The 14,595-nt window shown below is 35.0% G+C and overlaps 2 protein-coding genes across 5 annotated transcripts in view; one reads left to right on the top strand and one right to left on the bottom strand.

The window, feature by feature from the left end:
• pamr1a (peptidase domain containing associated with muscle regeneration 1a) overlaps positions 1-14,595 on the bottom strand; it is a 43,750-nt gene that overhangs the window by 26,602 nt on the left and 2,553 nt on the right. For 2 of the 4 annotated variants that reach the window (XM_087261803.1, XM_087261805.1), the window contains exon 3: positions 2,379-2,498. In XM_087261803.1, coding sequence (XP_087117929.1) covers positions 2,379-2,469 — 91 coding nt within the window. In that variant the 5' untranslated portion in view covers positions 2,470-2,498. Of the gene's footprint in view, positions 1-2,378; positions 2,545-14,595 lie in introns of those variants that run through there. The other 2 variants (XM_087261802.1, XM_087261804.1) reach the window with 1 other exon arrangement.
• LOC147836107 (uncharacterized) overlaps positions 2,558-14,595 on the top strand; it is a 49,706-nt gene continuing 37,668 nt past the window's right edge. Inside the window, exons 1-3 of the mRNA XM_087260117.1 lie at positions 2,558-2,562; positions 8,551-8,679; positions 8,770-8,901. Of these exons, the coding sequence (XP_087116243.1) occupies positions 2,558-2,562; positions 8,551-8,679; positions 8,770-8,901 (266 nt within the window). The remainder of the gene's footprint in view (positions 2,563-8,550; positions 8,680-8,769; positions 8,902-14,595) is intronic.

Below are 14,595 nucleotides of genomic sequence, written 5' to 3'. Positions count from 1 at the left end.
ACAAAGTTATAAAAATTATTGTGACAATTTCTTTGCTCTGTGTGAATATTTTTGCCTTTAAATGCATTTCGTCCATATCTTACACTTACCTTTTAATAAGCTCTGTGGCATTGGTTGACTCCTGATACTCAATGTTAAAAACATAAAAGCAACCAAAGAAAACACAGAGATAAAATAAATATAAAATAGCAACATAAAGCATCAGAGTAGATGGGGCAGTAATGGTTGATCAGTAATTTACCATTTATTATCACAGTAAATATCTGTAATGGTACATAGAGTAAATTACTGTAATTTATTCCTTGCACTACAGAATTTCATACAAATCCTGCTCCTTTTACAGTAAAATACTGTTTCTTTTCATTACAGCTAAACACTGGCTATTTTACAGTTATTTACTGCATAATCTACAGTAAGGGTTAACAGTGCATGACAAAATGGCTTATGTAGTACGTCCGAATTCCATTCATACTTTTTCCACATTCATACTGTAGAACAGGGGTGTCAAACTCAATCCCTGGAGGGCTGAAGCCCTGCACAGTTTAGTTCCAACCCTGCTACAACACACTTACCTGTAGGTTTCAAACAAGCCTGAAGGACTCAATTAGTTTGATCAGGTGTGTTTAATTAGGGTTGGAACTAAACTGTGCAGAGCTGCGGCCCTTTTGGAACTGTTTGACACCTGTGGTATAGAACATACTTTTCTAACGGCCGAGTAGTACGTTTAAATTTAAATGCAGTACCTACTGAGTAGTAGGCAGTTTCGGACGCAGCCTTATTTTTGATGATCTCCTTCAGAAACTCTGTTGACTATATACAGATGTGGCTACTGATAATGCGCGAGTGAATTAAAGTGATCACATAAGTTACTACAGTAAAGTGCGCCACAGCGCAACATGGTCTAACACAAGAAATACATGGCCAGCAGAGGGCAGTTATGTGACATAGTGAACATACTGAACTGATATACCATAGCAGGTAGCCAACCTTGTTCCTGGAGAGCCACCTTCAGGCAGATTTCAGTTGCAACCCATATCAAACACACCTGCCTGTAATCATCACGAGGTGTTCAGGTCCCAATTAATTGGTTCAGGTGTGTTTGATATGGGTAGCAACTGAAATCTGCAGGAAGGTGGCTCTCCAGAAACAGTGTTGGCCAACCCTGAGCTAGAGCGTGCTGAGCAGTGTGACGCTCCGCTAAGAATTCTGCTGCATGCTTGTGTGCTTGCTCACCGGTAAACCAATACCGCTCAGATCCCGACCGACATAAAATTTCTCTAGTAGGCTAACTCACATTTTTTTGTAGCTAAAAAACCTTAAATAACTGTCTAAAGTTAATGCACTTCTATAAAATAAGTTTCTTTTTCAAAGCAGCATTCTTTCTTGTGCTTTCTTTTTTCTTTGATTATATATATTTTTTTTAGCTTTTTCAAGAATTAACAATACAGAACATTAAAACAATGCAGCAAACAAACTAAATTAAAACATACACAGTATATAAAATAAATAAGTAAAATAAAAATAAATAAATAAAATGGAGGTGATACAGTATAAACCAGTAGAAAAAAAATTGTCAAATCAAATCTAGTGGTACTGTTTTGTGCTTTTTTCTTTTAGTACAGTTTTTTTTTTAAATAATATTTTAAAATGCTTAAGTGATTAACTGTGTATTTTATAGTATATTTATTTAGGCAGCTGTGTGTGTTATTTTATAATACAGCAATACAGCCTATTTTAAACTACAGAGCTCTGAACATAATTCGCATAACAAATTCGCTTCAAAGACCACGTCTTATTAATGCATATCCTTGTTTTATTTAAGGTTATACTTTAATAATTAATTATGAATTGGAAGATTATAGGACTATATTTTTTGTATAGATTGTAGGACTATAATCCAGAAAAGTCCTACTAAATGTATAAAACTAAAGAATTAATTTACAAATTAATTCATGTCATTTAAGTCTGCATGAACAAAAGAACACATACAGGTAGGTGATTTTTTTGTAAGTGAAACACATCAACTTTATTAAACCTTACCATAAACTTTGAAAAACAATTTATAATTATAAAAAAATATAATAATACTTTAGTGAGAGTAAAGATGAAGTTACTTTAAAGTCATCAGAAAGAATCAAATCAACTGAAACGCCAGGTAGTCTGATCTAAAAAGCACACTTCAACTGAATGCAACCTGCAGGATAACATTAAGTGTTGGACTAAACACACACACACACACACACACACACACACATATTTTCCAGTGGCTGTGGTATTTAAATTACACCGTGCATTGAAATAACAGTGTTTGTGTCAGAGAAAACCAGTCATTACTCTTGAAAGTGAGCGTTACAGTTGAGTTCTTGCAAAACTCTTACCATTTGGCCAAGATGCCCCAGTGCTTAAAAGCTGAAGAAGATAAAGAAGGACGAGGAGCGAAGCCGAGTGGTATCCAGACTCAGGGGCCATCCATATCCCTGCGCTCACAGCCAGCTGGCCTGCGGGAGAGAGCATTCTTCAGCCAACACTTCTGTTGTGTCAAATGAGCTCCTGCAACATGAGGCCAGTCATTAGAAACCCCCAGTCTCTCTGTCTTCCTTTCTCTCTCTCTCTCTCTTTCTCTCTCAGACAGTTTCCTCTAACTCTCTCCCTCAATTTACAGTCTGTTGCAGTTTCACTGTGACGTAAGGAGTTTGATGGAGAGCAGGGGGGAACCTTTAACCCATTCTTCTACTAGTGTCATGTTTGTCTGTTTGCTAGACACAGTTACTAAGTGACTAAATATATAAATATCTGTAAACAAAGCAAACAGCTGTAAATGGGCTTCAATTGCACGTTTGTTGGCGTCAAGAGAACTCTTGGGGTGGTAATAATTTAGGTTATCATTAATGCTCCGATTAAGCACTTTTGGGGGGAAATAGAAGGATGGAGAATATATATTAAAGTGTCATTTCACTGGTCAAGCAGATAATAGGATGTGGAGAGGTATTATACAAATGACTGACTCAGAAAACTGCTGTTCTTTCATTTGCTCTCTCTCTCTCTCTCTTTTTCTCTCTCTCCTCCCCCATCTGTTTCTGTATTTGTCAGATCGTTTTGGTTTATTTTCTTTACATGTAGCCTTCTCCATTTTTGCTGTTTAAAGTTTACAGCTGTTTGTAAAGCTGATGATAATGAACTGTATGAGAGTGAATGGGGTTTGGTGTGAGGGTCCAGCAGGACACACTACAGAGAAAAACATTTGCCCCGTTTGTTTTGAGTTCCCATGGAAATCAAGTTTCCGTGTTCTTAACTGCTCCTGAATACACTCATTTTGAATGAAGAAAATCCCCCACTTGTATGAGTGCAATGATTAATAAATGTGTCACAAGACACAAACACAATTGAAAACTGGGGAACAAAAAACGGAACACTTTTTATATTAATTCAGATGCATTCTTGAAGTTTAGTTAAGTGTAGCTACATTTTTTTTAGCTTCTTTGTAAAACAAAATGTTTTATTACAAACAATATTTGACTTTTACACAGTTGTTTTTGTGAGTCAATCAGCACTTTAAATGAATGCATTTCCATATAAAACAGATAAACTAAAAGATGCAGATATCTCTTATGGAGATTATTTACATTTTTAAATGCAGAACTCAGAAAGCTCTCACCCTTTAAAAAAAAAAAAAATGAATCATAAACTGTTTGTAAAAACTGAGTTGTTGCATGGTTGAAATTCATTCATTCATTCATTTTCTTTTCGGTTTATTCCCTTTATTTATCTGTAGTCGCCACAGTGGAATAAACCGCCAACTTATCCAGCATATTTTAGGCAGCGGATGCCCTTCCAGCCGCAACATAACACTGGTAAACACCCATAACACACTCTTTCACACAAATATACTACGGCCAGTTTAGCTTGTTCAATTCCTTCATAGCGCACATCTTTGGACTGTGGAGGAAACCGGAGCCCCTGGAGGAAACCCACGCCAACACGGAGAGAACATGCAAACTCAGCATGTTATTGATCCGGTCCGGACTCGAACCAGCAACGTTCTTGATGTGAGGTGACAGCGCTACCCACTACGCCACCGCGCTGCCCCAGTTGAAAAAAACTTGCATATTTTAAATGTACAGTAAAAAAAGTAGGGTTCCACACAATTCCTTCATGTTGTCCCAATACAAATCGATAAAATTAACTTAAATAAACTCGTTTTTACAAATTTGAGTGGTTTAACCCTTGTGTACTGTTCATATGTACTACTCTTTTGTTATGTTAGAAACTGTAACAGTAAACTAGATTTATTTTTACGTTTTATCACAGTCTTGAATAAGTGATCAATTAGTAACAACTCTGGCTTTGACGCTCTGTTAGATTTTAATTTCTCTCCCTATAAAAAAAAGGTAACTTTTACACACTCAAAGACACACATATCCACACTTTAAATCCATAAACGTTTTTGCACAGGCCTGTCTAAAGGATTAATGCTGCCAACTGACGATGAACAGTAAAAGTTACACATTTTAACTCTTCCCTACAGGAAAAACCAGCAACAATCAAAAATGCATGATGATATGGTGTCATGGTTTTGTAATAATAAAAAAATGTGGTTATAATGGAAGTCAATGGGGAAAAAACAGCCACGAACAGAAAATTAGAGAGAAAAAAATAATAATGAAAACTTCCCCAACACACTCAAAACTTTATTTTATTTATTTATTTATTTATTTATTTATTTAGCTTGTTTAAACTACTTATTTAATATGAGCTGAAACAACACAATTCTTGAGATTTCATTGGGACAACTTTTTTTATGTTCAGTCCACATAAATTTGTTAAAAGTGTTAAGTAAATGTAATCAATTTGTGTCAGGACAACATAAATGAAATGTGTGGAACCCTGCATTTTTAAGGCTTAAACATAAAACAACTTAAAGTGTCTCGGAAAAAAAGTGTTGTTTTCACTTGTTTTAAATAAGTATGTTGAACAAGCAGCAAAACTCATTTTTTAAGTGTGTGAAATGTTGTACATTGTCAGTGAAACATTTTTCAAGCTTCTTCACATTTTACTTTCTCCAATATTTCTCTGACATAAGGTTTGAAAACATGGCATATTTTATATTGACTTATTATAATTTTCCACACTTTCTACTAAAATCGCTAAATGCTATCTGATCATTTTAAGATGTTTTAGTTAGTTAATTAAGCACACAAGAGCATTTTGCTCAGAAAAAAAAATATTTTTGTCAAGTCCACTGAATCAAGAACTTTTTAAGGGCTCTTTAAGAGTAGAGTATTCTGATGTTAAAAACATCTCACTTTATGAGTAAAATACAAGCACATTTTTATTACTGCCTGTTTCTACTATACAGTATCAATTTTCCTTATAAAACCCTCCACAAATTGTTGTCATTCTCTCCAGTTAAATCCAAACAAAGATCCGTATACCACTACAGCTTTGCATGTTTTATGATTGTGTGCATATTGAAGACACATCCTTAGATGTACTGTATATGTGCTCAGAATACTTAGCAGTTTTATGACTGTATGTCAGATTTAAATACAGCATTGCAGCCTGAAACATTGAAAGACCAGGCAAGCTAATGCATATAATACATGTCACGCTTGCTAAAAATAGCTGTTTATATATATTAAAAAAAGTGGTTTTACATTTGTTTTGTTTTGTTTTGCAAGGGGTAGTCAGAGAGATGTTTCACATGCAGCTCAGACATTTAATTAGTTTCAGCTGTGGCAATACTGTACATACAAACAGAATTCCACAGAAAGCTCTACGCCATGCTTTAAAAGAAACATTTCCTTCCAAACTCTGCTTCTCTTGGGCAAATGATTTATAAATCACACTGACAGTTTCAAAGGAATATTTGAATGATTGCTTCGATTATCCCAACTTTTTTACTTCTATTTAGAGATGGTCACAATCCATCAACGTCTATACTATATTTGATTACATCCGTGCGCAGCTGTATAACTTATGATAGTATGATACTGTAATCACTTATTGAAAAGCCAACCTCGCCTCTGGATGTTTTGAATGAACAAATATATGAAACACTGAAGAAGTGTTGCTGATGATGGTGTGTTCTACTTAGCATCTCTTGCTCAAGGGCAATCTAAAGGGGAAAAGGCTTTCTCTCTAAAATATTCATGGACATTCTGGAAAAAGCTTTCTAAAACGCGCATTTCCAATGAAAAGGAATTTTAAGAGTCCATGAACTTTGGTACTTTGCCACTTTGGCACACACTCTGTGCAGCTTTGCGAAATTTAGGCGCTATATTACCGTGTTGCTCTCTTTTATACACTGAAACCAAAAGTTGTTCTTTCAACTTAAAATAATTAGTTGTCTTTTTGCTTTGATGAGTTTCATTATTAATTGTTTTATATTTATTATTAAAATGTTAAATTATCTTTCATTAAGTACTTTCAAAACATTTGTGTGCTACTGTAAAATAGTTGACCCAACAAATTATTTCTAACTTGGACTTGCAGAGTTTAGTTTTAATAGGTAACTTACATTTTACATTTAAGTTAGCAGAACTTGAAAGGTTTAGTTGAAAACCATTAACTTACATTTTCAAGTTATCTGTACTAACATTTATACTCATTGAACTTACCCAGCAGACACACAACATCATACGACTTTAATATTAGGTTAGATTTAAGTCACTAGTGTCTAAGAACAAGTTATTTTAATGTCCAATAATGACGTGACTTGACGTTGATACTTTGTTGATTTAAGGTTGTGCTGGACCCAAAATCTTAAACCAACATCATATTGATGTCAAATACTGACATTTCTTTATCAGGTAGGGCAACCAAAATCCAACGTCTGATAGATGTCATATTGGTAATGTCCACACAATGTCAAGCTGTAACATTATTAGTCATTAGCCCCTTTCACACAGTGATACCGGTAAATATCTGGAAAATTTCCGGAACGACTTTAACGGTATATTCAAAAAAGCGCTGTTCACACAGGCGAGGACGTTACGGAAATTTTCCGGAAAAGAGCATTCACACATCCATTCCAAAATACCGGTAAATTCTGACATCATTCACCACAAATGAGCTTTAAATGGCTGCACTTGTATTTGTAAACATTTGACTAAATTACAAACTCTGTGGATGATCAATATTGTAAAAAACTTTCGCAGGATCACTTTCGCATGTCGAGATGTTCATAATATGTGCGTGTGCAGGCACATGCAAAGCTTGAAGGTAAACAAACAACGGCTTATCATAAGCATCTCGTCGATGATTATTTACACAGTTGGCATTAAGAAGAACATATAAACGTGATCTGACTAACTTCTAGCAGCTAAATGTGTCTGGAAAAATATTCAAAGGCTTTTATTCTCATAAACCGCGCGGACGTAAATGTGTCTGACTGTTGTGATTGGCTAAAGCAGACATCTCACGTGCTTATTACGGCAATCTTCCTTCTGCATTCACACAGCGCAGCATTCCGGCAAATTGCCGGTAATGTTACAACTTCTCTTTCCGGAAAATAGCCAGAACGAATTTACCGGTATTTTCAAAAAGGACCTGTTCACACATACAACCTTTTGCTGGCAATTTTCCGGAAAGGTCTGTATGTGTGAAAGGGGCTATTGATATTCGGTTGTTTTTAGGTTGGAAAGTGACCAAACTGCAAAGTCTGTCCAATGTTGGACTTTGACGTTGGCCTGACATTGGGTTCTGACGTCAACCCGATTTTCATTTCCAAACATTACAAAAATTACAAAATACAACCTCCCATGCATCATGTTGACGTCCTGTGCCTGCCGGATAATTACAGATTTTCTCAATTAGCAATACAGACAACCAAATACAATTCACATTGTATTAAATTATTTTACTTTCAGATGGAATGGTGCCCCAGTGGTTAACACTGTCGCCTCACAGCAAGAAGGTCACTAGTTTAAGTCCTGACTGGGCCAGTTGGCATTTATGTGAGTTTGCATGTTCTTCCCTTGTTTGTGTGGGTTACCTCCAGGTGCTCCGATTTCTCCCACAGTCCAAAGTCATGCGCTATAGGGGAATTGAATAAACTAAATTGGCTGTAGTGCATGAGTGTGTGTGTATATTAGCTCATTTTACAGCTTTTAAAGTAGCTTAACATAGATGAAGAATAGAGTAGAAAGCCAAAATATTTAACATTGTTAAGCACTCCAGTAACTTTTCTAAGATGCATTCATAAAGTAAAAGATTAATGGCCCATTAAACTCTTTTGAACTGATGAAAAATGTTGTGAATTGCCTGCATAAGATGAGTTTTTGAATACGAAAGTAGAACTAATTGTTTTAATATATGACAAACTGCTTATGCTGTCCCTCATTTATGAGTAACTTTGGATAAGAACATCTGCTACATGAATGAGAATGTGTAGTTTTTCTTTAAAGTAATTCATTGTTTCTTTTTTAAATCACAATTAGAGTACCTGTCCAAATGATTAATATGGTCCTGCTTATATTTGAGAACTGTGGATGCATTGAAATGTTTGAGCTGCCTAGCAGAGGTTTATTTTTGAGCTTTGTTTTTTTTCAGAGAACTTGTCAATCAGGTCTCTATCTTTCCTCCACAGCACAACCTGCAGTCATGGGTTGAGAAGTGGACGTCCCGCAGAGACTGCACTGATCTCAACGAAATCCAGCAGTGGGCCAAAGCTGTCTCCAGGTCAGCCTTATTTTTGCTCTTTCTCATCTTGTCTGATGCCTTTCAAGCTAATGACCAACAAACCTGTTCTCTGCAACAACCTCCTCACAGACAAACTGGCCAGGATGAAAGATCACAACTTGTAACCAAACGAAGCCAAAGACAGAGCTCCTTGTCAAAGCTGCCAGCCACAATACAACACAGCATGTCAAAACAAATAGGCCTGATGGGTTTTCACCAAAAGTAGGTATTTTCTGGCTCTGAAAATGAGACTTCTGATTCATTAAACAAATGAATGAATGAATGAATGAATGAATGAATGAATGAATGATTATAATGGCCTCTTGACAATCATGTTTATGACAGATTTATGACAGGTTAGGATGTCTTGATAATGTCAAGTTGTCACGACAAAGACAAAATATGATGCATTATGTTAAAGAGCCCCTATTATGCATTATAAAAGGTTGCATTTTGGTTTTGGGGGACTCCAACAACAGGCTAATATGCATGCAAGGTATGCATGCTTACAATATGCATTTATTTTTACCTTATTATCCCAACAACTCCCATATTATATGTTCAGTGGTTCCCAAACTCCTCCTTAGAGTGATGCTAATCTGCACTGATTGGTCCGATGACCCATTCTGTTGTGATTGGTCGACTGCATTTAGCGCAATGCAGAGAGAAACACCCACCATGATTTTTCAACATTGTTGAAGTAGTCAGAGTGCAGAGTTTATGTGTCAACCCAATGCAGGTGTGCATTAAAGCAATGCACTTAAACTCCAGCATATTGCTCTAGTCTTAACCATAAGTAAAAAGAACAACACACACTCAGTAATAATCCACACAGTGTCAAAAGTTGAATTATTTTAAAACTTGACCACTGCATGTGTGTATGAACAGCTGATGGTGGCCATGGCAATGACAAACAACTGAGAATCGCGAGCTCACAAACACATTTAAATCCGTAAACAAAGCAGCAAGAATTTTCAACGTGGTTTTAGACGCAATATGAAAATATAGAGAGTTAACCAGATATAGTACAAGCCGTATGGAGCAATTACAAATAACAAAACACAATTAATTACGTATTCTGCAAGCTATAGAAAACAAGGAGGCAACCATTTTAATCGCACTCACTTACACTTGTGAAATGTAGGAAGAAACTGATCTGTACTGTGTACTGATAAAATTTCTGAAAAGCTCTGACAAAGTCCCATACATCAATACCAGTTGCAGGGTAGATTATTGCATTAATCACCAGAATGTTCACTCATTAAAGTTCACTCATCTTTAGTAATGATCAGTCCCACACACACACTTACTCTGTTAGCGTTTGAAGGGAAAGGCACCTCATATTTGGTATTGTTTTGTGTTGACGTCAATATGAACAGGCAAAAGTTCCGGACGATCGACAAATCATTTAAACAACTCAAATATTTTATTTTACAAATCTTTATTTTTAAACAAGGTGCAATTTCAGATTTAAACCTCATGTGGATGTTTTCATTCACTTAGAGCTGTGTTTCACACTGCATGGAAGGTCGTTTTCAAAAACCAATAATAGGGGCTCTTTAAGTTGCCACAACTATACACCGTAAAAAATATTTGTTTCATTATTTTCATTGGTTTACTTTATTTCCTTTATTCTTTTGGATTGCATTAAAAGATCTTGAGCTTTTCTCCAGAAGTTTTTGATGTTGAAAAGTTTGAAAAGTGAAAATTTTAATACTTCAAAGTGATATAATGCCTGTGTTTTTGTTACGGTACAAAAACCTAGCAACAAACTCCCAGTACTTACTCTGTTATTTTACTCTGTTATTTAATTCCCTCTATATTATTTCTTAAACAATATCTCATCTCAAACTACTAAAAATGCCAATAAAAGTCTACATTGTTCATCTGCAGAGTTAAATTTTAAACATCAAAAGTCGATAGAGCAGTGATAAAACTCTGATTATGCAATTCACAACCAGAAAACACCATGTGAACAACCAAAAATAGAACATGTTAATTAACAGATATTTTTTACAGTGTAAGACATCTCAAACAATGTCATCTTTGCATTTAAAATTACGTAATTGAGCTGTCATAAGCATGGATAAAATCTCCTTCATATTCATGACATCGTGATATTTGTCTTGTAGTGATTATAAAGATAGTTGAAGTCAGAATTATTAGCCCTCCTTTGAATTTTTAAAATGATGTTTAACAGAGCAAGGACATTTTTAGAGAAAGTCTTATTTGTTTTATTTCGGTTAGAATTAAAGCAGCTTTAAAAAAAAAAAAACATTTTAAGGACAAAATTATTAGCCCCATTAAGCGCTGGTCTACAGAATACCCTAACCTGCCTAGTTAACCTAATTAACCTAGTTAAGCCTTTAAATGCCACTTTAAGCTGTATAAAAGTGTCTTGAAAAATATCTAGTCAAATTTACTGTCATCATGGCAAAGATAAATAAATCAGTTATTAGAAATTGGTTATTAAAACTGTTATGTTTAGAAATGTGCTGAAAAATCTTCTCCCCGTTAAACAGAAATTGGGGAAAAAAATAAACAGGGGGGGCCTAATAATTCTGACTTCAACTGTATCATGACAGTTTTAAGAACACCACCTTTAAATAACGCGGTATCAACTACTGGAAAATAATTACACTGCATGAAAGCTCTGCACAAGTTCCAAATTACATTTAAAAAAATAAAAAAAACATGCATGCCAACATCCCATTTTGGGGACCAACGCACTCTCTAACATCCAAACCCCAACATATCCTAATCTTCCCAGCAGGTGCGAAGCTCCGAAATCAGTGTGCGTGCATTCATGTGAAGAGTGACAGAATGGTGGCAGGGGGAGGATTTAGGCACAACACCTGCAGCTTTTTCATGATCTATGCCAGACATTTTGGGAACATGAGCTGACCAGCTGTATGTCTGGCAGTGCATTCAAGTAATAAGTAACAAGTCAAAACAGAATGACAGTAGGCCAGATCAGCTCAGGCATGATAAAACCACCCATAAAGCTGCTGTGATAATACCACAATAATTATGACAGCACTGTTTATTACTGTTAAAATGCTGTTAAATGTAGATTCAGAAGGGTTTTCAGTTGAATCTTGTTGTCCTTTGCGGTAACACTTTATTTTGATGGTGCATTTGAGTATTAGTAGACTGTCTGCTTGATATATGTTACTGCTCCTTCAACAGACATTTAACTGATTATAAGAAACTTTGCAAGTACATGTCAACATACACTAACCCCAACCTAACAGTCTACTTAAAATCTAATGAGAATTAGTTGAATGTAGATGCAATGTAACTTAAATTCAACACATCACAATAAAGTGTGACCTCCTTTGCAAAACTACCATATCATAAAAGTGGCTACATTATTCTGCAGTATAAAATAGACATACTTGCATTCAGTTTTACTTTTACTCACACATATTTGTGCTGGTAAAAGCCTGCTTTTTGAATTGCAATGGTCTGCTATGAGCTCTCATTGTGTTGGATGCATTTTGCAGCATGGCAGCTGTTACCATCATGTGTTTATGCTTGGGTCTTGATGTCCAGACATTTATTCCCAATCTGTGGTGTGTGAGAGCTAAAGATCATTGCAGTTTGCCTCGTGACTCCAGAGGGGACTGCATGTTTGGAGCTTTTTATCTTCCCCTCAATTTTACTGTTTATAGTGTCTGGTCGAACAAAAACTCATTCATATCATCACATTGGATTATCCTGTTTACTCGGATTCAGTTGATTTGCATATTTTTATATATATATATTTGATTATTAAAATTCCTTGAGCACTTGCTGAAATAAATATATAAATGAAACATTATAAATTATAAATTGCAGAATTAAAAATGCCTTAAGCTGCACCTTGGAGATTATATTATACAGTACCTCTAAGCTGGGCGTTTGCTATTTTATTCTTTTCGATTTGTTTTTGAAGGCACGGTAAGTCTTTGGTTGCTTTTTTTATTGCAGCAAGTAACTTTTTTAAACTCAGAAATTTTACTAAATTGTAAACATGAAAATAAAGAATTATATTTTGAACAATACACCCAAAATCAAAGTTACAAATGTCTGCACCTGACTTATTTAAAACAAAAATTGCAGATATAAATTATGTATGATCGATTTTATAGATAGTGTTTCACTTGTAAATATGTAATTTGACGGCAATTTAAATTTGTTATGTAATGTCAATATGGGAAGACATATGGAGTTCAGAAATGCACTTCATGTAAGATAAAAGCCTTCTGATTGGCTTTAGCCCTATTCAGAAGGGAATACACGCATAGATGGAGTAATGCGATTTTAGCAGAGGATGCCTGTAATATTAATGGCCAATTCACAAGGGATAAGACATCTCAGTAAAACTGCCAGAAGTGGGAGGAGTGACTCCTTTTACGTGAGAATGTAAAATTTGCCACAGATATCTCCCACTGTTATAGAATATGCAACTGAATGTTCTTCAACAGCCTCTATGCTTAAACACACACACAAACACACACACACACACACACACACACACACAAACACAAATACTGTACTACTGTCAGGGAAGTGCTTAATGATATGGGGGCCCTAAGCAATTCCAGGTATAGGGCCAAAGCACTGAAACATTCTCTTTCTTTATAGATATATACACAGTTGAAGTCAGAATAATTAGCCCCCCTGAATTATTAGCCCCCCTGTTTATTTTTTTCTTAATTTCTGTTTAACAGAGAATTTTTTAACCCATTTTTTTTTTTTTTTAAAGCTGCTTTTGTTCTAGTTGAAATAAAACAAATAAGAGGGGCCTAATAGGTCTGACTTCAACTGTATATATTTATATATATATATATATATATATATATATATATATATATATATATATATATATATATATAAATTTATTTTTTTTAAACAAACTGCATGTTGAAAATACATTTTAAGTGGAACCTTTATCTTAATGTAAAATTAAATAAAAAACAGTTCACAAACTAACTGTATGTACAGTTAATAAGCCATATTTGTGATTATATTGTAATGTTTGCATGTGCAGTACATGCGGAAAATTAGATTATTCATGGGGGCCCCCAGTTTTAAAAAGAATAACTTTAAAATCTTAATGGTTATAGACAGATTTTACAACATATGATAGAAAATTTATAAATGAACTATATTAGGCAATTCTTGCCATTGGTCAGGGCCCCAAACTTCCCAGGGCTCTAAGCAGCTGCCTACCTTGCTTATTGTTTAAGTCCGCCCCTGACTGCTGTTAACAATACTTTAAGTATTTTTTTTTTTTTTTGGTAAAAGTCGCTGTAATATTTATTGACACTCTTAGTACTAATTACTGACATGAAACATTATATGAGACTAAAATAACTGGTGCTAATTACCCCACCTGTCCATGTAAAACTGATCACTGTCTAAATATGGAACTTTTGACTAAAATTACTAGTGTGAAATGTGTTTTTTTTTTACAGGGTTGAGTGTAACTTTAACCTAATGTGCAGTTAAGTGATTAAGGAAAATTTGCCGTTAAGTCTGATACATAACTGGAAAGTTTGCCAAACAAAACATGCAAACAAATATAGTATGATATTAGATTCAGATAATATGATGTAGCTAATCCATGGGACTATATCACTTCAAACATATGCTGCGTTCTAATTTGCGTTTTATCTATCCTAAACAGTATTTAAAAATTTAATTAGTACATCCCAAACCATAGTATGTTTGAAAGAATATGACAAAGGCTACAGGATGGTTTACTATTTCCAGTAAAAATTTTAACCATGCATTCACACAGGGCTTCAGCGTCAACGCTTGAGCGAGGGCGTGTCTGAAGTTGAAGCTGACATGATCGTCATAGCAGCATCAGCCAATGAAATTAGTCCACAATCGGCTACTGTATGAGCTGGGGTATTTGCATAAATC

This window comes from Danio rerio, chromosome 7 (assembly GCF_052040795.2).
Source record: "Danio rerio strain M-AB ecotype USA chromosome 7, GRCz13ab, whole genome shotgun sequence".
Taxonomy (NCBI): Eukaryota; Metazoa; Chordata; class Actinopteri; order Cypriniformes; family Danionidae; genus Danio; species Danio rerio.
This window is presented reverse-complemented; position numbering and strand designations above follow the sequence as displayed.